The sequence below is a fragment of the Pongo abelii genome, chromosome 6, assembly GCF_028885655.2.
Source record: "Pongo abelii isolate AG06213 chromosome 6, NHGRI_mPonAbe1-v2.0_pri, whole genome shotgun sequence".
Lineage (NCBI taxonomy): Eukaryota > Metazoa > Chordata > Mammalia > Primates > Hominidae > Pongo > Pongo abelii.
Window position 1 is genome coordinate 54,170,972 of NC_071991.2, and position 27,145 is coordinate 54,198,116.

Genomic DNA, 27,145 nt, shown 5'->3' on the forward strand with positions numbered 1-27,145 from the left:
TGTTCAATTTGAACATCTCCAAAGCAGAGTGTCTTATTCCCCAGCTCTCGCTTCACCAGCCACATCTGAAGTGCCTGCACCAAGTGACAACTCAGCACATGTGGGGCTGGCTGGCCCAGAATAGCCCAGCTAATGCTCACAGGATTAACCAAAACTGGGAGGTACACCCGCCCCATGCATGATGGCCCAGCAGAAAGGTCCCAAGGAAACCTAGGGGCAACCTGCCTTGTTCTGCACAATGCCGTATTTTAATGAGGCTGTGTTACTAAAGGAAAAACTCTGAAGTTTCCATTCTTCATTGAAACAGCAAAAGCTGGAACCAAACAGAAGGGTCTTTATTTCCTACAAAATGAAGAGAGAGTTTTACTGGTTGTTTTAAAAGCAAACAAAATACAATGTTCAGTGTGCATATTCCTGCAGAAGTTGTTCTTGAATTCTAGCAGGGAAGTCCATTTTCTAGCATGGTTCATCTCTTTTCTTTTTATTTTTCAAGCTCATTCTTATATTTGAGGAAAGAGAAACTCAATCCTGAGGGTCTTACCTCTGGAACATCTTTAAACCAAGCTAGCCTGTGCTGACATGAGCCAAAATCTTTGTAAGCTCCTTACAGGGGCCTTGAGAAGCAAAATTTTAGATTTGCAAGGGATCTTGGAGGTCCTCTGATCTTCCACAGGCAAGACTAGGAGTTTTCAAACTCGACCTCACATTAGAACCATCTAGGATACGAAGTTCCTAAAAACAATCTTGATGTTCAGAAAACACACCAGCCAATTAAACCCCAGTTGCTGAGGGTGAGACTCCAGTATCAGTAGTTTTAAGATTCCCCCAGGTGATTCCACAGTGCGCTGGGTTTGAGAGCCAGTGCTCTAGTGCAGGGTTAGTAAACTGTGACCCACAGGCCAAATCTGCCCCCACCACCTGTTTGTAAATAATGTTCTACTGGCACACAGCAAAGCCCATGTGTTTCCATACCATCCATGGCTGCGTTCATACCATGATGGCAAAGTTGAATAGATGCAGCAGAGATCACATGGCCAGTAAAGCCAAAAATACACTATTGAGCCCTTTACAGAAAACACCTGCCAACTCCTGGTCTAGTACAACTCTCTACCATGCGTAAGAACCTCCTCTGTGATGCCGCCCATGAGTGGTCCCCCATGAACTCTGCTTGAACCATCCCAACCCCCCAGTGAAGGGGTTCCTACCACCTCTCAAGGCAGCCCCTCTACTTTTTCACAGCTGTCTTCTCCAGACTTCTGGCTGATAATGAGTTCACTGTTCATTTCCCATCAACCCACGCATCACCCTCCAGAGCCCCCAGAATGGTCAATCCCTTCCCCATGGACAGGCCCTCAGATGAGAAAGGCAGCATGTCCCCGCCCACTCCCCTCATGATGGGCCTGCCCTCTCTCTGCCATGGTTTTACATCTGAGGGGGTCTCTGAAGCCTTGAGTAAGCCCCAAGACCAGCAGGTGGATTCTACAGCCACTTCCCTGCACCCGCTCTCTGGGTCAGACCTTTCCTACAGACTCATTATTTTCCACCAGAATCAGCTCTTTTTTTCCTTTTCATTAAATATAAGGAAAAATCTCTTTGACAGAAGCATTTGTCCACATGTCATCAAATGTGGGCTGGTGGCACACAGGAGAAAGGATGTGTGGATTCATCTGTCAGGGCTCAGAATGACAGCTCCCACTAGGCACAGTGTGGTCAACAGAGCCTGGGAACCTGGACTCTGCTTTCCACAGAGGCCACGTACCCTGGGCCCTCCTGTTCTCTCTGCAGGCCTCACTTTTTCCAGTTGCTTTTGGAGATGCTACTGCTGCGTAGTCTTTAGGAGCCTGAGGGGCCTGCCCTAAGCATAAGTGCGCTCTGCAAAGACTCATTGGGTGGTGACAGATGACAGAGCACCTCCTCCCAGGTTTTGGGCCACTTAAGTGTATCTGACCCTCTGTAGCTTCAAAAGAGAGAATGGAAGGAGAAGGGGGAGATATGAGGGAGAAGGGGAGAGGGGAGGAGAGGGGAAGGAAGCGAAAAGACAAAACCTCTAGAAAAATATTTTGCTCTTTGATTTGTATGCTGAGTAAATATGTAGTAAGTAGGAAGAGGAGGAGGTCAGCTGTGTCCCTAGGAGTTTTATTTTTCCCTCCTGGATCTTGGTGAAAGGCAAAAAGAGGACAGCGGGAATGACATTCCATCCTGCAGGAGCCTCTGGTCACGGGAGTGGTGAGGCTACCCTGGTAGCCGAGGATGGTGAGCAATCCCAGACACCCCTGCAGAGGAGGCTGCTGTGGCCAGGAACCTGCTCCTGGTCCCCTGTGACCACGGGGCCCTTTAAGTGGCCAAGGGAGTGCACCTGGACAGTGCTGAAGAACTGTTAACACCTCCCTGTCCTTCCCTCACTGCAACCTGGCCAGGGCTTAGGAGACCAGTACAGGAGCAGCGCTGCTCTAATGGGGACAACTGGACCATTTCCATCACACCCTAACGGTGCCCACAGGGACATGATGAAGCAGCTCTATTCCCACAGTGTTTGGAGGGGAGGACATAACCTCCTCCCTCACCTTTTGTCTTGGAGAGGGAACGAGAGCTGCCAGGACTAGACTGCAGTTTTCCTGACTCTCGGTTCACATTTTCTTCTACATCACAACCAAATTTCCATTTCAACAATGACCAAGAGATTACAATTAGCTGGATTGGGGCAGAAACACCAAAATCACGCCATCCATATCCATTCAAATCAAGACACATTTAACCCAGGAGTCTCCTTACACTTACCTTTGCTACTGAGAGGTCGATTGGTTTTGATGCTGTCTGCAACTTGAGCACTGATGGGACTGGGGATAGGATGACCTCTTCCCTTATCAACTCATCCTCCACATCCTCTGAAAGAAAACCATGGCCATGTGAGCCCCTCATTATGACTCATGGAGAACAGAACATGAAGTCACTAAACACTACAGACATTGCTAAGTTTGCAGAAGGTTTGAGTGAAAGGAAAGTTCCTCCCCGCATTCATTCACCCCAGCTCTGTTTTGAAGTCCCCAGACCCTCAGCGGAAGGAAAGCAACCAGATCAAGACAGTCCATGCTCCTTGTCACAACCCTGCTCTGTTCATACCACAAGGATGTTGCCGAGTGAGACTTAGCTACTGGTCCACTAGAAAGTTCCACACATGGACATACAGTGGAACAAGCGCCTGGGGCCTAAGCCATCGAACCAGGACCAGGAAAGCCTAGCTCAGACACATTTCTTACAAAAGGTGGGCATGACTTGAAAGATCATTCCCCCGAGGACAAAGGTGAAGAGGACAGGACTAGGAAAGAAAATGGAACCATTGCTGATAAAATAATTATTGCAGATAATCACTATTGTAACTTGCATTTATTGACTGCTTGAATTTGATCACCTTCCTCCACAACAGCCTTATGAGAAAGTAATTATTATTACCTCCACTTATAGATGAGGAAACTGAGGTTTAGAGGAGTTAAGTAACTGGCCCCAAGTCAATCAAATGGAAAGTGGCAGAGAGAGTGACTCCTAGTCACTCTGCCATCCCACTGTCCTGGACCTCCAGCAGGGACCTTAAGCCATATTCCAGATATTGTTATTTCATAGTGGGACAACTGAGGCCTAGAGAGGGTCCCACCTGGGTCTCTGGTAGCACCAGCTGTGACTTCCCAGTTAGCTAAGGCCCCCTTGTCATTACACCTGCTGCCGCTGCATTCACCAGAACACAGTGATAAAGGACCCAGGGAGAAACAATGCCAAGGCAATGGTGCCAGCAAGGCTGAGCAGAGTGAACTCCAGAGGGTAGCTGAGGGCTTGGCTCTGTGAATCCAGCTCCCTAGAGGGGCCTGCCAGAGCGGGCCTGTGTGGGTGGGGGTGGTATCAAGGGCCACCATTCCCAGGACACACAGCTTATATCTTATGCTACAGCCTCCTTTCTCCCCAGGGAGAACCAGCCACAGCACAAGGGGAACTCCTAGAGACTCAGGCCACTGAACAAGCAGATAGAGTCTACCGTTGGGCTGGGGGAAAAAAGTCTGGAATTTAAATATGAATCTGAATTTAGATGAGAATGCTTCTGATATGGTTTGGCTCTGTGTCCCCACCCAAATTTCATCTTGTAACTCCCATAATTCCCATGTGTTGTGCGAGGGACCCAGTGAGAGATAACTGAATCATGGGAGTGGGTCTTTCCTGTGCCGTTCTCGTGATGGTGAATAAGTCTCACAACATCTGATGGCTTTAAAAAACGGGAGTTTGCCTGCACAAGCTCTCTTTGCCTGCCGCCTTCCACATAAGATGTGACTTGTTCCTCCTTGCCTTCTGCCATGATTGTGAGGCCTCCCCAGCCATGTGCAACTGTAAGTCCAATAAACTTTTTGCTTTTGTAAATTGCCCAGTCTCAGGAATATCTTTATCAGCAGCATGAAAACAGACTAATACAGTAAATTGGTACCAGTAAAGTGGGGCACTGCTGAAAAGATACCCGAAAATGTGGAAGTGACTTTGAAACTGAGTAATAGGCAGAAGCTGGAACAGTTTGGAGGGCTCAGAAGAAGACAGGAAAATGTGGGAAAGTTTGGAACTTCCTAGAGACATGTTGAATAGCTTTGACAAAAATGCTGATAGTAGTATGAACAATAAGGTCTCAGATGGAGAGGAGGAACCTGTTGGGAATTGGAGCAAAGGTGACTCTTGTTATGTTCTAGCAAAGAGATTGGCAGCATTTTGTCTCTGCCCTAGAGATTTGCAGGACTTTAAACTTGAGAGAGATGACTTAGGGTATCTGGCGGAAGAAATTTCTAAGCAGCAAAGCATTCAGGAGGTGACTTGGGAGGTGTTAAAGGCATTCAGTTTTATAAGGGAAGCAGAGCATAAAAGCTCGGAAAACTTGCAACAGAAAAGAAATGTAATACAAAAGAAAATCCCATTTTCTGAAGAGAAATTCAAGCTGGCTGCAAAATTTGCATAAGTAGCAAGAAGCCAAATGTTAATATGCAAGACAATGGGGAAAATGTCTCCAGGGCATGTCAGAGGTCTTCAAGGCAGGCCCTCCCATCACAGACCCGGAGGCCTAGGAGGAAAAAATGGTCTCATGGGCTGGGCCCAGGGTCCCTGTGCTGTGTACAGCCTAAGGATTTGGTGCCCTACATCCCAGCCACTCTAGTGATGACTAAAAGGGGCCAATGTACAGCTCAGGCTGTGGCTTCAAAGGGTGCAAGGCCTAAGCTTTGGCAGCTACCACGTGGTGTTGAGCCTGCAGGTGCACAGAAGTCAAGAATTGAGGTTTGGGAACCTCTGCCTAGATTTCAGAGGATGTATGGAAACACCTGGATGTCCAGGCAGAAGTTTGCTACAGGGACGGGGCCCTCATGGAGAACCTCTGCTAGGGCAGTGCAGAAAGGAAATGTGGGGATGGCGGCCCCACAAAGAATCCCTACAGGGGCACCACCTAGTGGAGCTGTGAGAAGAGGGCTACTGTCCTCCAGAACTCAGAATGGTAGATTCACCAACAGCTTGCACCATGTGCCTGGAAAAGCCACAGACACTCAACACCAGCCCATGAAAGTAACTGGGAGGGAGGCTGTACCCTGCAAAGCCACGGGGGCAGAGCTGCCCAAGACCATGGGAACCCACCTCTTGCATCAGCATGACCTAGATGTGAGACATGGAGTCAAAGGAGATCACTCTGGAGCTTTAAGATTTGACTGCCCTGCTGGATTTTGGACTTGCATAGGGTCTGTGGCCCCTTTGTTTTGGCCAATTTGGAACAGCTGCATTTTCCCAGTGCCTGTACCCCCACTGTATCTAGGAAGTAACTAACTTGCTTTTGATTTTACTGGCTAATAGGTGGAAGGGACTTGCCTTGTCTCAGATAAGACTTTAAACTGTGGACTTTTAGGTTAATGCTGAAATGAGTTAAGACTTTGGGGGACTGTAGGGAAGGCATGATTGGTTTTGAAATGTGAAGACATGAGATTTGGAAGGGGCTAGGGGAAGAATGATATGGCTTGGCTCTGTGTCCCCACCCAAATCTCATCTTGTAGCTCCCATAATTCCCACATGTTGTGGGAAGGACACTGTGGGAGACAACCGAATCATGGAGGTGGCTCTTTCCTATGCTGGTCTCATGATAGTGAATAAGTCTCATGACATCTGATGGCTTTTAAAAACAGGAGCTTGCCTACACAGGCTGTCTCTTTGCCTGCCACCATCCACATAAGATGTGACTTGCTCCTCCTTGCCTTCCACCATGATTGTGAGGCTTCCCCAGCAACATGGAACTGTGAGTTCTCTATTAAACTTCTTTCCTTTGAAAATTGCCCAATCTCGGGTATGTTTTTATCAGCAGCATGAAAATGGACTAATATAGTTTCTTAGTTAGGGTCTCTGAAAAGCTACCCTATGACCATGGCCTTACATAAATAACCTAAAACAAAGACCAGATGTCTACTCAGCAACAAGAATGGGACTTAAAAACATGGTGCTGGGTAGAGAAAGTAAGAAACCAAATGAGATATATAACACAATGCTATCTATGTCAAGTAAAAATGATGCACACAAAACAGTAGAGATTTTGCAAGAACATACACAAGAAGAAGATATAGATTAAGCGTAAGAGAATGGTTGCTTATGGGAAAGGAAGCTAATAAGAGTATAAGGGGTAGGGCTAAAGATAAATAAGGAAAGAAAGTTAAGAGGGAGAAAGGGAAGGAGAGAGGGAAACGTAAAAGGGAGGGAAGGGGGCCAGGAGCAGTGGCTCATGCCTGTAATCCCAACACTTTGGGAGGCCGACGTGGGTGGATCATCTGAGGTTGAGTTCGAGAGCAGCCTGGCCAACATGGTGAAATGCCATCTCTACTAAAAATACAAAAATTAGCCAGGCGTGGTGGCACGAGCTTGTAATCCCAGTTATTCAGGAGGCTGAGGCCTGAGAATCACTTGAACCCAGGAAGCAGAGGGCAGAGGGTGCAGTAAGCTGAGATTACACCACTGCACTCCAGCTCGGGCAACAGAGCAAGACTCCATCTCAAAAAAAAGGGTGGGAAGGAAGAAAGGGAAGAAGACTGATAGGCAGGCTTTGCAAAGACCAACACTGAGAATGTTCTCTGGAGGAAAAGAGATGTGTGATTAATTCCACCTTAGACATCTGAGGCCCCAGACAAAGGAGCAGGATAACCTGAGTGATTCCAGATTACTGGAGGACTGACCCTGAAGGGTTTCTTGCAATGCCTTGAGCCAGATTGTTTCCTGGAGGCATAAAGTGACAGTATTTAAGCCTATTTAGAGGTTTCTATTTAGTCTGAGGTTGTCAGGGAGGGAGCCAGGCCTGAAACATGCTCTGCCTGGGTCCCATGAAGTAAATCTGGGAATGAAGGCTGGGGGCCCAGGAAAAGCAGACACAAATGGAGCATAGGCTAGAGTGAGCCCCTTGGAAAAGGCAAACTCCTTTGGCTTCTACAGGGAGGAATTGACCCGAGTGCAGAGAGTTGGTTCAGGACCATATAGCAGGCCTCAGGCCCAGATGTGGTGGGAATGCCATGCAAGGGAAAAACAAAACACTCCAGAACGACATGTTGGCCAGGCAGACAAGGCCATCTGTAAATGTCAGTGGTTTGAGAATGCTATTTTTAAGGTTCTGGTTTAAATGTCTGATTGAAAAGAAGCAAGGGGTTTTGCTTCCCATACCATTTTATGTGCTTTTTGTGGGATATATGTACGTATGTATAAAGTAATTGGATTTTATTTCAATAGGGAGTCAAAGATACCAAGGGGAATGATGTTCATAGGAAGATTCCATAGGGAGAATGGGCCACATAGCGTTTTTCTGGGAGCCTGTGCAGAATTTCCTACTGTCCACAAGATATCTTGTGGAAGTGCCCCAACACCAGAAACTCAGAACCCTTCCTGGTTTCAGTTTCAGTAAAAGACCTCATCTCTCCTCTACACTTCTACGAGAGTCCCAGGCTGAAACCTCCACCCTCTCTCACCCACCATGCTGGTCCAGCCTGTGGATCACTCTGCCTCCAGAATGTCTCATATCCTGCCCCCCCCGTTGCCTTTCTCTCTCCACTGTTACAGGAACATGTCCTTATCTTTCTATTTGCTCAGCAAGTGCATTCTTTAGCACCCATGATGTACTAGGGATGATGTGGGACAGAGGTCAGAGATGACTAAGGCCCTACCCCTTCATTCAAGCAGCTCCCTGCCAAGGGAGAGACAGAGCCCCCCGAAAAATTACAACATAACCCAGTAAGGGCTGAAAAGGGGACGAGTGCAAGGGTTTTCAGAGCAGAGAGGGAGGTGATTAATTCTGCCATAAATGCTCAGGGAAACATCCCATAAGAGGTGAAATTCAGGCAGGTCCTGAAATACCCATTGGATTTCCCAGGTAACAGGGGTCTCATTACCTCTTCTCTGGACTACGCCAAGAGCCCCTCACCAGTATCCCAGCATCTAAGCTTGTATCCCTAAAGTCTATTCTACACCTAAGTCCAGATATAGCCCCCAAATGTGCAGCCCTAGGTATCTCACTAGCACAGAATCTCTGCCCAATGACTTGCGGTCCAGCTCTTTAGCACAGCACTCAAAATCATCTTGCCCAGTCCAGTCTTCACTTCAGCCTCATCTCACACTGACCCCTATAACATCCCCAACAGGGCCATTACCTCCAGCCAATCTTTCTCATACATACACCAGGCTTTTGCCCATGCGGCTCCTTCCACATCGCTATTTGACAAGACCTTGCCCATTCTTCAGAGTCCAGACTAAATACCTACACACTATGGAAGCTTCCAGAACTGATATGGTTTGGCTGTGTCCCCACCCAAATCTCATCTTGAATTGTAGTTCCCATCATCCCCATGTGTCATAGGAGGGAACTGACGGGAGGTAATTGAATCATGGGGGCGGTTACCCTCATGCTATTCTTGTAATAGTGAGTTCTCATGAGATTTGATGGTTTTATAGGGTGCTTTTCCCCCTTTTGCTGGGGACTTCTCCTTCTTGCTGCCAAGTGAAGAAGGACATGTTTGCTTCCCCTTCTGCCACGATTGTAAGTTTCCTGAGGCCTCCCCAGCCATGCTGAATTGTGAGTCAATTAAACCTCTTTCCTTTATAAATTACTCAGTTTCCGGTATGTCTTTATTAGCAGCATGAGAACAGACTAATACAGAAACCCATCACAGAACTTGGCTTATTACAGCACTTAAGCACTGCTGGGCATCTGCTTTATGTGTTGCTATGGGAAGACACCTCTCTTCCTTTGTCCTACCCACCCCACCCTCCAAAAAGGCAAGGCCACCTTTTATTCACCTTAGTCTGCCTTCTACAGAGCCCTGCATATGCGCTAGCAGGTAATTACTGACAAAAGTTTACTGAATTGAACCAAAGTAAAATGAACTGGGGTGGAGAAGGACTGCTGTTCCTCTAACCAAATTTGATTTTTGTTTCTGAACCGCTCAACTCCCAACCCCCTGGCCCCCACAAGACTTCTCCTTCCTTTCCTTTCATGAACTCTCTCCATGACTGGGTTCCATGGTCTCCTATCCTTCACCTTCTTCTCCTTTCCTAAATCATTAGCCGAGCCATTAGCAAAAAGGGGTCGGCCTCCCTCCAGAAAACATGCACACATACACTTCAAACAGCTGCTTCTGAGAATTGCTAACAGCCTTCCTTCCAGTAGAAGCTCTCTGGGTTCTGAAGACCAGGAACTGCTTTGCTGGTGTCCAAACACAAGCAGCTTTCACCGCAAAATCTTAAAGTGCAGCGGTGCACAAAAAGGGTTTGGATGCCAGCACCTCCTGACTCCATGCTGTACTCTGCACAGCCATACACAGAAATCTACCCCATCTGGGGAGCTCTGAGGATCTGCTACTTCTAGGATGAGTTATGCAGAGTAAACAAACCCCCATCTCCGCCTCCGCAGCTCAGAGGCCTGCACCTTTCTTTCAACCTCATCAAAGCAAACTGTCAGACTACACGTCTCACACAAGAGAGTTCTAAATAGGGGCACTGCTTTCTTCCTTCAGTTTAAAAGGGAGAGTTCAAAAGGGAGAAGAAGAGCATGTGAACAGCTCTTGTCTGCCCAAATGGTGCAATAGGTAAACTGTTGGCTCCAGAAAAGAAGCAAATGTTGGCAGCACTCAAGCCTCATCCTCTCACGGCCAGTCCTTGGTCTCAACATCCTCAGTCTCTAGCTGCTTCTGCAAAACCCTGCAAATGCATCAGTCTTTGGAGAGTAGGGAATTACAGAAAGAGAGAGAAAAAAAGTTTGCTTCAAAACTAAAGAGTGGAAGGAAATGTGCTCTATCTTGATCTCAGAGAGCAGTTACACAGACGTACACAGAAGTGAAGATGCAGACCAGGGCACTAAAGGTTGTACACTTAATGCCTTCACTGCTTGTGTCTTATGCCTCCATAATACACTGATAAACTTTTAAAAAGGATGGGCCTTCCCAGACAGAGCTATACTGATACTTTGAATGAGAACTGTTTTCTGGAGACCTTAGTTAACTTACTAAGAGGCCATTACTGAATGGCCCTAAAAAAAATACCAAATGCAGAAAGAGCTTCTCTGGCCCCACAGTGTAGATCCAGAAATGACTGGTCTTCTTACAAGGGTGTCCCCAGGAGAGAAGGGCAAGCAGTAGAAGACATCAATCAGAGAGACAGCAGTCTGGTCTACTCACTTGACCGGCCCCCACTTGCTGAGGTCAGGTGGAAGGAAAGGGGCCCCCCACCACCCATCTCCCAGACACAGCCAACGAGGACCCCATGGGCCCTTATGGGCACAGCACAGAGGCACCCGCTGCACCTACCGAGCCGCAGGGTACCCAGCTCACCATCCGCCTTGTCAGACAGCAGCAACTGATTTTTCCTGGAAAATAGAAAATATCAATGTACCAGAGAAAACTGACAGAGAAATGTAAACGGCAGAGAAGACTGTTAAGAGCGATGGACAGGCATTCAGGAGACAAGTCTCTCTAGTCTTGGCCTTGCCTCTGTGTGCCTTGAATACTCCCCCTCTCTCAGCCACAGGTTCCACATGGGATGGGACCAAATAGCCCCCATGACGCTTGTCGATTCTGTGTTCTCACAAAGAGACTCATACACCAGCCAATACAGGATGGTCAGCTCTGTAGGTCGGCATTTGCCAAGCACTGCATGTAGGCTATCTCGCCAATTTCGCTGCAATACTTCTGGGAAACACACACACACACACACAAATCGAGTTCTTGTCATCATTGCCCAGAATTTGTTCATCTCATCTCCATGTTTTTGTTTGTTTGTTTTCTCTCTCCTAGCTTTCTGGTAAAGCCATCAGCAGCTATTTATAAGAAACCTCTGACAGGCACCAAAGTGTTTAAAGGAACCCTCCTGTATCTTCCTGTTACTTAAAACATTGTCCTGTGATTCTAATTTGTAAATTCAGGTATGTGCACATAGAGCTTTCTTAAAAGGGTCCACCTTTTAAGGGTGGACCCTTTGAGGGAGCATTTTCTAAAGCTCCCTTTAGATTTTTCTGTTCTTCAGCATACATTGACCTGAACTAAAGTAAAATCATTTCTAAACGGAATGTATTAAAAATAACAATATTACATCACTCTCTGAAAACCCATTTACTATGTTAAAAAGTGACAGCTCTTTTGAATGTGGCATTGAAATATATTTTCCTTCAAATCCTTGCAGGGTAAGATATGATTGAAGTAACAATCGTAATCTTGCCCTGGTGCACTCCATTGAATTGGTTTCCTCCTGAAGATGTATGAAGGGGCGTGAATGGAAGAGCTCAGAGGACGCACAGTACCAAGTCCCTGAGTACATACTTCTTCAGACTCCAGGTTTCTTTCACTGGCGCTAGAACACAGAACTCCCTCACCCTCCCTCCCAGGCAGTCCTCATCCTCCATGTGTCCTCCTCGACTCAGTCAAGTCATTTGCCTTAATTCAAAACCACAAAACCCCTCTGCCCAACACCACTAGGATTCTACAGGCATTCTTGTGGGGACTGGTGGAAGAATGAGCTGGAAAGAGGAGTTAAGGCATAGAGGGGTGGTTAGAGGGATGTGGAAGGGGCAGTCGACACTGAGGTTGTGTCAGAGCACCCCCACCCATGAAGAACTGCACTTCCATCAGAAGCCTCTTCCAGCCACACTTCTCCCACCTCCGCCTGCTCTGCAACAAAGGGCTGAGGACCTGAGTTCTACCCTGCCTATCCCGTCTGTCACTGTTTCATCTGGAGATGAAGGCAAGGCATCCTCCCCTTGCTGTGCCTCAATGTCCCTTTCTGAAAATCAAGGACCAAGGCATTGCTACTAAGCCTCTAAAATCCTCCTTGAACCATTTCAAGCAGGGAACAGCTGCAGCAAAGACATCTCTCTAATATCCTGCATCCAATAACATCTCTCTTGAACCCCCACCTCTGCTCTCTGCCTCTTCATCTCCCACCTAGATTATTTTAATAGGCTCCTAACTGGTTTCCTGACTCTTATGTCACCCACCCTTGGCCCCCAATATCTTCATATGGCTGCCAAAGTCATCCTCCTAGAAAGCAAATCTGACCACGACACTGAAGCCTGGCTGAAATTCTTCAAAGAGTCCCCATCATCACCATCAATAATAACAATAATCACATGTATTAAAATAACGGCAAGAATGCTAATACATTCCTAAAGGCTCCCTTGACCGTTCCACACACTGTGCTAAGTGCTTCGCAAGCCTCAAAAGCCGTCTGCTTCTCAGAACAGGTTTATGAAGCACTTATTTCACTGAGTCTCAAAGATGTTTAGTAATTTTCCTAGGGTTACACAGCAAGTAAGTGGCAGCACAGGAATTTAAACTCAGGCAATAACTCTAAAGACAATGGCAATAACTACATTTACTGCTTCCTTATAAAAATAAAATCCAGGCCCATGAGGGTATCCTGCAAGGCTCTCCATGACCTGGCCACCTACTGCCCATCCTCGTCTCACTCTGGGCCATCACACTCCGCTTGCATTTCCTCCATGCTGAACGTCTCAGCTCATGTCTCTGTATCTTTTCATAAGCTGCTCATTCCATCTAGAATACTCTGGCAAACAAACTCACACTAATCCTCTAAAGCCCAAGTGGAACACCAGCTTCTTCTCAACTCCAAAGAACACATTCATTCATTTATTCACTCACTCACCCAGCACACATGTGAGGCTATCTGGCAGGCCTACCTCACTGCCCAGAAGAAACACATTACACAGACACGTAAAATGAACAGACGTTAAATGCAATGTCACGTGGGGTCGTAGGCTGAATAACAGCCCTCAATCATATCCACATCCTAATCCCTGAATGTTACTTTACATGGCAAAAGAGATTCTGCAAATAAGAATAAGTGAAGGATCTTTAGATGAGGAAATTATCCTATATTACCTAAATGGGACCAATGTAATTACAAGGATCCTTATCATAAAGAGGTAAAGGGAGAAGAGAAGGCGATGTGAACATGGAAGCAGAGATTGGAGTGATTTACTTTGCAGACAGGAAGAAGCTACAAGCCAAGGAATCCAGGTGGGTACTAGAAGGTGAAAACGGCAAGGAAATAAATTCTCCCCTGGATCCTCAAGAAAACAACCAGCCCTTTCAACACCTTGACTTTAGCCCAGTGGAACTTCAGCCCTCCAGAACTATGAGATAATAAATTCATGTTGTTTGAAGCCACTTAGTTTGTGATAATTTGTTATGCTGCCATAAACTAATACACATGGTAAGAGTTATAAGCAAGGAAGAAGAAACGACTGCAGGATTCTCTTGGTCTCCTCTGGATCCCAGGTGTCCAGCATGTAGCCAGTGCTCCATAAATGGGTGCTCAATGCCAGATGATTCTCACAGAAGCTAAGCTAGGTGGCTTACACAAGGTCACACGACTTAGAAGTGCCAGAGTCAGGATTCAAACCGAGGCTGCTGGCTTCAAATGCTCTACTTTGCTCTTGCCTCTATTTTCCACATCCTTCCCCTGCTCAGAAACTTCCATGGCTTCCTGCAGACCACAGGACAAGGGCCAAATCTCCCAAGTGGTTCCCTTGGCTCCTGAGGGTAGGCAGGTGGCCATGAGCCCGCTGAGATGGTGGGAATAATGTTTCCACTGGGTAGGGTACAGCTTGGCCTCTCTCGCCGGTCATGGGACTTCCACCCAGAGGGCCATCCATCAGCTACAAGAGCCCAGCTCAGATGCTTTGTGCCGGGTTCCCATAGATCTCATCACCAGAGGAGACTTCAATTATGCTTCCACATAGAGAATGTGTTTATTGTTCTTTTCATGTGTCTCTTTGTGGCATAAGCTTTACAAAGTTTAAAAGGTCAGTTTAAAAGCATGTTCTTGCCTTTGAGTGAAAACTATTCTGAACAACAATGGCAAAAAGATAAATCAAGGGACTCAAAACACTTTTTCAAAGTGTGATTGTGCTGATAACCCAGAGACATGTATCAAAGCATGCAACTAAATTCATGGGGGCCAAGTGGCAGAACTCAGCTCGCCCCTCTGCTAAGGCCTCCACCTCCCACCACAGCTCCTCTCATGACCCCCCAGGGAGAGGCATGAGCCAGATCAATGCTGGTGTTCTGGGCTCCATGGGACCAGGACTCAATCTCTGAATAACTGAATCGTTGGCTTGGTGAAAAGAGCCGCTCTCACATAATAACACAGAAGAAGCCAGGTGCGGTGGCTCATGCCTATAGTCCCAGCATTCTGGGAGGTGGAGGCAGGATGATCACTTGAGGCCAGCCTGGGCAACATATCAAGACCCTCTCTCTACAAAAAATAAATAAATTAGTTGAGCATGGTGTCACGCACCTGTAGTCCCAGCTACTCAGGAGGCTGAAATGGGAGGATCGCTGGAACCCAGGAGTTTAAGACTGCAGTGAGCTATGATCATGCAAGCTGCTACCTCTAAAAAATAAAAATAAATAGCAAAAAAATAAAAACTGAGAAGAGGAGATGCTTATTCCTCTGTGTTTGTTACTAGATTCTTGGCTAAATTAGTCATGGGTTCTAAAAGAAAGGCATCTCATGAAAAAAGATACTGATCACTTACTGCTATGGTTTGAATATCTGACCCCTCTAAAACTCATGTTGAAATTTAATCCCCAGTGTGGCCGTATTGAGAGGTGGGGCATTCAGGAGATGATTGGGTCATGAGTACTTTGCCCTCATGAATGGATTAATGGGTTCATAAATTAACAAGTTGTTATGGGAGTGGGATTGGTGGCTTTCTAAGAGGAAGACAGACCTGAATTAGTACACTCAGCCTCCCCATGATGTGATGGCTTGAGCTGCCTGCAGAGATGTGATGAGCTACCTCCCCATCATGTGACAGCTTGAGCACTCTGCAGAGAGCCCCCACTAGCAAGAAGGCCCTCACTAGATGTGACCTCCCATCCTCGGACTTTCCAACCTCCAGAACTGTAGGACACAAATTTTGTTTCCTTACGAACTACTCAGTTTCAGGTTTTCTGTTATATGCTACAGAAAATAGACTAAGACATTTGCTATATATTTGATGAAATATCAGAACCCAGTGTCAATGGAGTTCAAATTGACCCAATTTACATGGCACAAGAATCTAGAATATAAGAAATTAACATAAATTTTTCCCAAGTCAGTGATACCCCAGCACACCTAACCAAAGTAATGTAAAATTATCTGGCAGAGCATTTCTACAAACCAGTTCAGACACGATTCCCTGGAAGAGAGAGGTTTTTTGTTTTTTTATTTGTTTTTTTAAGTCCTACTAAAATACGCTCAAAATAAAAAACTCTTAAACACATGAGAAATTATGTACCATGAATGAAAGCCATGGTACATCAAATAGACACAGCAAATAGGACTCCCAAAGACTCAAGATGGAGCAAAAATCTTAAGAGAGGCTGTAAATTAGAAAGATGAGAGAAACTTTTTAAAAACAGGAATGGAAATCATAAGAAAAGAGCTAGATATTACGAAAAAAGAATGGGCAGTTTTGAAGAGTAAATGCAGTCATTGAAATAATGGGCATATAAACAATGGTGATAGGTGATACATTAAATATTGAAAAAAATTCATGAGTCGGCTACTGAAGGAGGAAGGAATGAAAGACAAGAAGGAAGAAGGTGGGGGGAGTGCAAGGAAAAGAGAGAGAAGATGGACAAGCTCTTTTCTAGAGAATACCATCAATGAATGTAGAAGGAATTATAAAATTAGAAAATCATCATTTTACACACTCCAATTTAATCATTTATATGGGAAAGGGTCATCAGTAGATGCCAATACAACTGGATGGAAGGTTTTTGAGGAAGAGGATATTCATATGGTCTAAAACTTTCAGATTACTTATTAATTGCAAAAGGGAAAGTTATCTTTACAATGATAGACAGAGTGACATACACCACCTTAACAGAGTGATCCAACTTAGCATCATCAAAATAAAACAAACTGACATAAATGTGGTCCTGATGTGATGTAACAGGAAATACACAACATCACTTATGCGTTGTCCTTGCCAAAAAAAAAATGCTTAATGTAAACCTAATAATGAAACAAACCAACAAATCTAGAATATGGGTGTTCTTAGGACAACAAGCCCATTCTCTTCATGAAAAACTAAAACTAAGATTAAAATAGACTAGAGGCTGGGCACAGTGGCTCACATCTGTAATCCCAGCACTTTGGGAGGCCAAGGTGGGCAGACTGCTTGAGCCCAGAAGTTGGAGAACAGTCTGGGCAACATAGTGATTCCCCATCTCTGCAAAAAAAAAAAAATTCAAAAATTAGCCAAGTGTAGTGGTGCATGCCTGTAGTCCTAGCTGCTCAGGAGGCTTCAGGTGGGAGGATCACTTGAGCCTGGGAAGCCAAGACTGCAGCGAGCTGTGGTCATGCCACTGCACTCCAGCCTAGCAAGAGTGAAACCTTGTCTGAAAATAAATAAATAAATAAATAAAATAGAGAGGCACATCAACCAAGACAATGGGCAAACCTCGAATGGATCCTGGATTGAAAAAAAATAAAGCCTAAAAGAATATCTGGGGAACACTTGAGAGAGATTTGATTATGGGCTACATGTCAGATAATATTATTGAATCAATATGAAATTTTGTACAGGTACAGCGGTTCACACCTGTAATCCCAACACTTTAGGAGGCTGAGGCAGGAGGATCGCTTGAGTCCAGGAGTTTGAGACCAGCCTGGGCAACATGGCAAAACCCTGTCTCTACTAAAAATACAAAAATTACCCAGGCTTGGTGGTGTGAGCCTGTAGTCCCATCTACAGGACTATGGGAGGATCCCTTGAATCTGGGAGACGGAGGTGACAGTGAGCCAAAATCACACCACTGCACTCCAGTCTGGGTGTCAGAGCAAGAATCTGTCTCAAAAGAAAAAAAAAAAGAAAGAAAGAAATTTTGTGGGTACTGTCGTTGTGGAGGAAAATGTTCTTGCCCTTAGGAGATGCATGCTGAAATATTTACAAGTGAAATGTCAGGATATCTGTATTTTACTTTAGAATGAATCATCAGAAAAATACGTGTATATATAAATACATTTAATATATATTGGGGAGGAGGAGATGAGAGAAAGAGAGAGAAAGAACAAATGTGACAAAATCATACCAATTGCTGAATTTAAGTGAAAAGTCTGCAGATATTCATTGTACTCTTCTTTCAAGCTTTTTACAGGTTTGAACTTCTTTAAAATTTGGAAAAATCTTTTGGCAAACATAAACAGTAGATTAGATACAGTGAAGACATCATTAACTACTAAGAGCTATCAGATGACATTACTCAGAATATCACCAATCAGGAGAGAGATAAACTGCATGAAGGTGCAAATAAGAGAAATGGAGGAAAAACTTCTAAAGTCCAACATACATATAAAAGAAGCTCCAGAATGAAAGAATAAAGAGAATTTAGGAAGGGAAATACCTGAAAAGGTAATTGCTAAGAACTTTCCAGACATGCATTCTCACAGAAACATGAGATTCAAATGGACATGTAAAACTAAATGCATACCTAGACATGTCATTTTAAAGCTACTGGAATACAAAAGACAATGAGAAAAATCTTAGAGAAAAGGCAGATTACCTATAAACAGTTACAGCAGACTTCTCAATAGCAATGAAAAAGGCATAAGACAATAAAATAACAACTTCAAAGCTGAAATAAAAAAACTGTCAACTTTGAAATTCCCAACTGAAACATCGCTAAAAGTAAGAACAAAATGAAGACATTTTCAGTCAAGGATTAAAACAGTTTACTATCACAGACCTTCACTGAATGAACAATTAAGGACTCATATCAGAAAGAAAAGAAATCAGTAAGCATTTAGATAAACCTAAATGGGAACCGACAATAAAAACAATTAAAATAATAACAATAGCAACTAATTTAAGAGTAGTTAAAAACAAAGTGAAACTAAAACACCAGACATAATAAACAGGAGCATGGGAATGGGAAACAATCATCAGAGTTAAAGCTTCCTAAAATCTCACATTTTTTTGAGGGGGTAGAGGGACTGATTAAAGTCAATTAAGATTAAAAATTTAGAAGTAACCACTGGAACAATAAAAACATAACGTATAATTTCTAAATGTGAAAAGAGTAGGAAAAACTACATTTCAGTTAATTCACAAGTAAGTGCCATTGTGGAAAACAGTCTGGGAGTTCCTCAAAAAGTTAAAAATAGAATTATTCTGCAATTCCATTTTTCAGTATGCACCCCCAAAGAACTGAAAACAGGGACTCAAACAAATACATGTGTGTAAATGTTCACGGCAGCACTATTTACAATAACCAAAAGGTGGAGACAACCCAAATGTCAATCAACAAATGAGTAAATAAATAAAATGTTATATATCCATACAATGGAATATTATTCTGCCATCAAAAGGAATGAGGTATGGATACATGCTACAATATGGATGAACCTCAAAAACATTATGTTAAGTGAAAGAAGCCTGACACAGAAGCTTATATATTATATGATTCCACTTATGTGAAATATCACAGATTGGTAGTTGCCAGAGACTGGGGAGGAATGGAGAAAAACTGCTTAATGCATAAGGGATTTTACTTTGAAGAAATGAAGATGTTCTAGAACTAGACAGAGGTGGTGGTTATACAACACTGTGAATGTACTAAATGCCACTGAATTGTTCACTTTCAAATGGTTAATTTAAAAAATAAGAAAGCAAGAAAAGAGGAGAAATTATATAAAGAAAAAATGTGGCAAAAGGGAATTATGAAATATAACAGGACAAATAAATTTAAGTAAATCAGCAATTATACTAAAGGCAAAAAAAATTAAACTTGCCAGTTAAAAGAGACACAGATTGAATTTCACTTTTAAAAATTATCTATATGCTGTTTTAAGACACATGATACAAAAGCTTAACAGTAAAGCATGGCAAAAATATACCACTTGTATGCTAGCCATTTAAAAGGTGATGTAGCTAAATGCTATCAGATAAAAACAGATTTTGGGATAAAAAGTGTTATTAGTGATAAACTTACTTATTAGAGAATAATAAAAGGAAAAATTCAACAGAAAAATGTAGCCATCATGAAACTCTATGCTCCTAACAACAAAGCTTCAAAACATATTATCAAAAATTTGACAGAACTACGAGAAACTGTTCAATCTGTGAGCATAATAGAAAATTTTAACACATCTCTCCCAGCAACTAACAGATCAAGCAGAAAAATAACATTAATAAGAATAAAGACTATTTGAACATTAAAATAACATGTTTGATCCAAAACATCCAACTGTTAAATAATATATTCTTCTCAAGCACAAATGTATAAATATTGACCATACAGCAGTCCATATATTATGTCTCAAAAAATTCCAAACTGTGTTTCTGATTAAAAAGAAATAAAAAAAGAATTCAATGATAAAGAGATAGCTCCTCTACACTCCCCCAAAATAACCCATGCATTAGAAAATTTTAAAGAAATAACGGCAGAAAGTATTTCAAAATGGTTAACATTAAAAACACAACTTATAAAGTCTTATGGGAAGCAGTTAAAGTAATATGGAGAGGGCAGTGTATAGCATAAAGGCACCTATTATTGTGGAACAGTGGAAAGCAAAGAGCTAAGCATCCCCCAGCAAAAGAGAACAACAGAATAGGCCAAAAGAGAGTAGGGAGGAGGAAAAATAAATGCAAGATGAAAAAGTTAATGAAATAAAAAATAATAGATTCAACAACCTTCAAAACTGATTCTTTTAAAAGATTAATAAAAAGGCAAACCTTTGGCAAGACTGATAAAGAGAAAAGAGTATAAATAAACAATACTAACAGTGAAAAGGAAGGATAAAACTAAACATGATCAATAGGAGCTTTTCAGTAAGAAGAAAATAGTATGAATAAGTTCAAACCAATACATCGGAAAACTGACAGATGGGATCATTTTCTAGAAAAATCACAAAACTGACGAAAAAATGAACAGAAAACTGAAACTACCTATAATCATTTTCTTAAATCATTAATTTAAAATTCACCCCCATTTCCAGCCACAACATACATACGAAGAGTTTTACTGATGTGTTCCACCAAATATAAGAAAATCTCCCCAGTTTACATTCCCAAATGGAGTGCACTCGGACTCTGGAACCACCCATCCCAGCTATGAATCTCACTGACACACTAAAAGTCTGTGCAGGAGAGGCAAGTGTCCAGCTTCTCTGGGCTTCAGATTCTTCATCTATTCTTTATTCTTCATCTAATGGGGCTAATAATAGTCTCCCCTCAAAAGACTGTTGTGAGAATTATATGAGTTAATACATCAAGTACTAGGAATAGCACCCTACATACAGAAATTGCTACGTGTTAGTTGAGATAATGATGATTAATGAGGATACCACAACCTTGATTCTAAAAATCTAATACCTGTAAACATAAAATACAAAAATATAAAATAAAAGACAACTGTATTACCATGAGTTTGAGAGAAATTATGACCAAATAGAAATGCAAGACTATTTTAACAGTAGAAAATCTAATAATGTAATTCATACCGAGATTTAAAAAATATAAAATAATCTAAATAGATGCAGAAAAAGCACTTGATAAAAATAAATATCCATATATGTTTCTTTAAAAATAATTCTTAGCATGCTCAAGGGAAGGAAAGGGTTTTATTTGAACCCTAAAGAACATCCTACCTAACGCTGAGGCATTGGAAGCATCCCTGTTAGAGTCAGTAACAAGATGAGAATGTCCAACATCCCACACATACCCAATATGCTGGTGATATACATACTAGAGGCCAAGCAACAAGGCAAGAGAAACTGAAAACCCCAGGACCAGAGTCCAGGTTTCCTGACTACAAATTCAGCACTCCTACCACTCTCCCACGTGAACAGAACATCATTTTGCAGTGAATAAGAGGGTTAGATTATAATGAACGAGAGAGTTGTTCAGACATGGACAGACATATAGGAACTGGATGGACACGCACATGCTAGGTAAGACTGGCATCACCTGGCAACAGACACATTGCCTCTAGTCTCAACCTCTCTTTTGCCGGAGTTGTCTTTGAGGGGCTATAAGAACCGCAACACTTCAGGAACCTGGGCTTCCGCTCTTCAGACCCAGCCCCTCCCCACCTGCAAGCACTTCTTGGCCATGTATGTACACAGCAAACACTGGAGGTGCCCACCAGGGACAGCGGTGCTGTACTCCTTCCTGGCTTTTCCATCAGTGACTCTGCATAGCCCCCATCACTTCAACAGCTCTCATGAATGACTGAACTGCTGGAGAAGCAGTAAGTTTTTGTGAGTCAGATCCCTGAGGGCAAGTTGATATAAAAAGACTAAAAAAATTTTTTTTTAATGTAGAATGCTAAAAAAAAAAAAGACAAACCCAAGTTCTCCATGGAAGAAAAGCTTTTTTCCTTTCACTTTCCTGCTCTCCTTTTTTCTTTGGTTTCCTGTAGCTCCTCAGCCAAGCTCCTCTAGGTATAGGTGGAGTACAGAATTGTGGTTAGAGCTGGATGGCACTTAGACGTCACCTGGCATGAACTTTGGTGTTACAGACAAGGAAACCAAGTTCCTGGGAGAGGATGGGAGTTCTTCAGTGTCTTCATCTCCTGGGAGCTCAGTGGGACTCTGAGCCTCTGGAGGGGCTTCCTCTACCTCCCTTGGCCACTGGATATTCACAGGCGTTTTTCAAATTAAGCCATAAAGAACATGAGGTCTCATGAAGGGTTGGGTTATCGAGAAGTCATCGCATGCACTAATTATCACAATGTGTAGCAACTTTAACAGATCTTAAGTTTATATGCTGCAGTTGCCAGTTCTCAAACGGTTGACCTACAACATATAAAAGGAATATTTTTTTCTCTCTGTCTTTTCTTTCCTCTTAAGGATGTGGAAAACCTGACTAGAATTGTTGGCCTGACATTTCCTGTGAGAAAAGCTCTCTGCTTGGAATCCTGTGAAAACAATCTGCCTTAACAATTCAGCTCAAATAATCTTCCTGAAACCAGTGAATCCCTTAATTGGGAACTGGGCTGCATACCCAAGTCTCTCTCATCTGGGTCCATGATGACAGAGGTGGACAAAGATAGGGATCGCCCAGTGAGGACAGATTTGGGAGGCAGGGGGGCGGGAGGGAGGGAGAAACGGATGGCCCCGCATCCTCCTGGAAAAGCCATCGGGCCCAGGCTGTTTGGCTGCAGAGAACACATGCTGCACTCCAGCCTCCTAAGCCATTGTTCTGTCGGGGTGATGGTTTCTCAGCTTAACTCTCTTTCCGTATGTGTCCCTCCCGACAGGCCTTGGCACACGTCCTTGACAAGAAGTATGCAGAGCCAGAGCAAGATCTGAAATCAGTTCCAACATTTCTCCTTCCTGTATCTCTGTTCCTTGAGTCAGGCTGGACTCTGGAACATTCCAGAAACGGAGAAAAAATTTACCACAGTCTCAGACTCAGAAGTTTTCTTCAAGGGCATACAGTTTGCAAAACAAAACTGTACAAAGATGTGACCTTCCCTCATATTATTTCCCTATTCTTCCAATTTGGCATACGAGACCCGGGCACGCAATTGATATTCAATGGATCCTCCCTCTGGAAGCTGAGGAGTACTCAGAGATCACCTAGATACAGCTCATCCAGCCGGAAGGGCTGAAAAGGCTAATCCAGACCATCTAGTCTAATCCTGCAGCCCTGCGGGAGGTGGGAGTCAAGGACAGAGCTTTCCCAGGGCCCCTGGTTAGTAGGCAGAAATAGAGTTTTAGGCTCCTGACTCTCATCTTGGTTTATTTTAATCTATCCCATGCTGGATATTTGAGGCACTGCCTTCATTTTCTTAAGACCCAAAAATGCATTAGGACTGATTGCTCTTCCCTTGGGGAGACACACACCAGGACTTTGTGGCCCTCCCAGTTCATACCTCCCTGCCCTTCTCTCAGGCTGAAGTTTCCTGGGCACGGCTGAAGTCAGCTCCAAAAGGTGACTGGTACAAGAGGCAGGAGTTGCCCAACAGGCAGTGAAAGAGGGGGTAGACGTGATGTTACCCCAGGGAGAGAAACATATCTTCTCGAAGGAAAAGTGATCTCTGTGAAGCATGTCTCTGGAACACACTCAAATTCATTGAGTAACCACTCTGGCCTGGGGTATGCAGTTCACCAAGCAAAATGTTGCTAGCCCATGATCTCCCTTCATCTTGGTCTCACCTCCACCCCTCTGCACACTAGCCCGTGGCTGCTGGACTTGACCAAGCCCACCCATCATGAGATGCTGGATGAGACCAGTGACCAGGGCCAGTGCTAGAGATGTGATGGGGTGCCTGGCCCACAGCATGAGGTGTCCCAGGTGTGGGTGGGCCACAGGCTGCACACCCAGTGGGCAGGGCCACTAAGGCTGCCTCTGATTAGGGCTTCCTGGCAGCCCAGCCTCCCTCCCCAGTGGTCTCTGAGGCTGCCTCCCAAGGATGGTGTAAGAGCCCAGGATGGAAAGGATTGCCTCTACAGCCTTGGCCCTGTCCCAGGGAGGTCTAAAGTCATCCTTGGCATGACAAACGGGAAGGTTCTGACACGCTGCCTGAAGGAGTGGCTGCCTGAAGGAGTTGCTGCCAGTTTCCACAGTGGACTGAAAAGCTGTGTGGAGATGTTTACTTAGCTGCTAGGAGAAGCCACTCTGGGGCAACAATCCTGCCCATGACTGTCCTAATAAAGGCCAACCAACGTGTCAGGGAAGTAAGCTGCACCAACGAGAGGCTGAGTCCCACAAAATGCTAAACCCACTTAGGCTCTGTTTGGTTAAATATGTCAAAGCATGGCTTAAAACAACTTCTAGGATAAAGTATTTTCCTTTCAAACTTATAAGGCATTCCCCTACATACGCATTTATATAAGAGCTGTGAGCCACATGTTCGAAACAGCTCTGACTGGGTCCAAGTTTGACCTCATAGCCATTTGAAAAGAAAGAAATTTGGGTTCATTTACTTTTAGAAAGGTGAAGAGGCTTACATTTAAATAACACTTATTTTTGGAGCTCATGCCTTTCTCCAAGTGACCCTGGGCAAATATTCACCTTCCCTGGGCTTTGATTTACCTTTCTATGACCTTCTAAGGGTGTTAAATGTTCTATAGCTTTGCCCTTACAATAATAATTGCTTATCTAAGCAGCACCTTCTACTTTTCCTAGCACTTGCTAGGCATGTTTTAAAATTTAATTCTCATGAAAGTCCTGTGTAGAAAGCAGCATAAGAACTTTTTAGCCCTATTTTTTACAAATGAAGACACTGAGGCTTGGAAAATTACCAACTGTCCAGGACACACAGGTCCATGGTGACATGAGAAAAATAAAAAACAATGCAGCAAAATGTTTCACAAAGCTTAATTTGTTCATTTTAAAGGTTGACATAATCTTGAAATAAGATTATGTCTACCTCAACTTGTAAAATTTTATGAAATTGTTTCAATGTCCTTACTTGGCCAGAAAAAAATAATAACAACAACCCAAATAGCATTTGATTTACCATGAAGCTAATGAAGCTTAAGCTTCAGGGACCTTTCTAAGAGGCCCTAGAAATGTGTGCTCACACGGTCTTGTATTTTTGGAAAATTTGCGAAAATTAAATACTTTCATATTCTTTCTCTTAAAGAGGTCACTCAGATTGTGCAAGTCTCAGGCCCACAATGTCTGACTCTGCTTCTGAACCTGACGCTGGTCCTCCAGTATTTTTTAAAGTAATTTATTTTACTGACTGTACCAAATGGATGACCCAAAGGTCTCCTTTGGGAGACTGTGATTCTCTGTCCTGCCCTGGTTTGGCCAGAGCAAGATCAAGTCAAGACTGGTTCCTAGAGATATGCTTCCTTCCACCCCACACTGCCCCATCATGAAAAAAGAACCTCCAGGAAATTTTGACCTACACCCAAAGCACAGAGAAATGACTGTTTTCTGGACATTTTTAGAAGAAGGAGAAAGAAACATGTTGCTTTAAACCCAAGTTAGCTTTGCAAATTTTGAGCATTACACCACTCATACACATAAAACCAGAGAGCTGTGGAATTTCCATGAGGGAGCCAGCCCCAATTCGGACAAGTACACCCTGGGCTAAAATTAGTTGTGTCCCTGAGCCGGCCTGCCAGCCCCCTGTGCCTCTCCTGGCAGTCATCTTCCCTGGAAATGGGTTGTGAGGGTCCTTGGGTAGCAAACCGTGGGTCCCATTCCTCCCTGACCCCACTCTGGGGTTACTGCCTCCTGCCTCTGCTGAGGTTCCTCAGCTGTTCAGCACAGGTGGCTGTGAATGGAAAGCCCAGCAGGTGAGGGCATTCACTGAGGGGATGGACATGGCTGAGAATCCAGCCACTCAAGGGTGGAAAGTCTGTACTGAAACTTTCCATGAACCCCACAGCACGGGAGCACAAGGTCCACTTCACACAGAATTCAGGACCTGGGGATTGAACACCTCAACACAGGGCAAGTTTCCCTCCCAGATCTTTAAAAGGTAACAATAATTCACATGAGTTTGTAGAAGTAGAAAAGAAAAAATCGAAGCAGCACAATCCCTTTTCTCCTGACAATGAAACTTCTACAGAGGTAGAATGAAGCCCTCTGGCAGGGCTCTGGTTCTCTGGTTTTTAAGGATCTGAATCTAATGCAAGCATGAGGCTGAAAGTACCCCCTCCAAAATCCTGTGTCCTTGGTTCTCCAAGCTGCACTCTCCCACCATCGTCTCCCTCCCCAGTGGGACAGATGTGCAGGTACCTACAGACAGCAGCCCCTTCCGGATGGTGTGGGCGAGAAATGGCCCCAGCAAGGCAGACGCCGGGAAGAGCGCTGACCAAAGGTATCTGGAGCTTTTTCCAGAACAAATGGAAAACCATCGGAAGCAGCTGGACCCATTCTGGGCAATCTCCTGTTGGAAATGTCATGTTGAGCCTCACGATGGGGGTGGAATCAAAGGTCCAGAAGTTTGGACAAAACAACCAGAAGGCTGGGTGAGGATTCCAGCCCCCGCTGGTTAGAGGGGGTAAGACTGGTCTGGAAAAGGGGGGTGGGAATCAGCTTCCCAGGGCTCAGCAGACCTACATGAAAACGCCTGTTTTCTACGCACCTGGAAAACATGTGCGAGCTGTTGTTTCTGTAACCACTGATTCCTTGGAGTGCAAGAGCTTGCAGATGCCCATGTAACAATAAATTCATCAGCTGTGTTGAGGTGCTCCCTCAGCGTGTTTTGGGCTAGCCTTGGGTTGTATACCATCACCTCACCCAGATTCCAGCATTGAATAACAAACCTGGTTACACTTCTTTATGATCATTACCCAGAGATAAGAGATATTTCCTATTAACTATTCATTTTTCCTATCTATTCCATGTGTTTTTTAATTCTCTTTTTTTTTTGAAAAATGTTAGACTAACAGGAAAACTGAATGAAAAATAAAACACACACCAGCATATACCCTTCACTTATAGTGACAAATTGTTAACATTTGCCTTGTTTTTTCTCTCTCTCGATGCATACATACACACACACACACACACACACACACACACACACACATTATTTTTCTTTTTGCTGAACGATTTGAAAGCCAGTTGTGGACATCATGACATACCATCCCTAAATATTTCAGCCTGCATCTCCTTAGAATAAGGACACTCTCCTGCCAAATC

At 43.9% G+C, this 27,145-nt stretch overlaps 1 protein-coding gene across 1 annotated transcript in view; it reads right to left on the minus strand.

Annotated features, from left to right (window-relative positions):
- MINDY4 (MINDY lysine 48 deubiquitinase 4) overlaps positions 1–27,145 on the minus strand; it is a gene marked incomplete at its 5' end in the record, with an annotated part of 122,665 nt that overhangs the window by 52,688 nt on the left and 42,832 nt on the right. Inside the window, 3 exon segments of the mRNA NM_001131228.1 lie at positions 226–342; positions 2,779–2,885; positions 10,830–10,888. Of these exon segments, the coding sequence (NP_001124700.1) occupies positions 226–342; positions 2,779–2,885; positions 10,830–10,888 (283 nt within the window).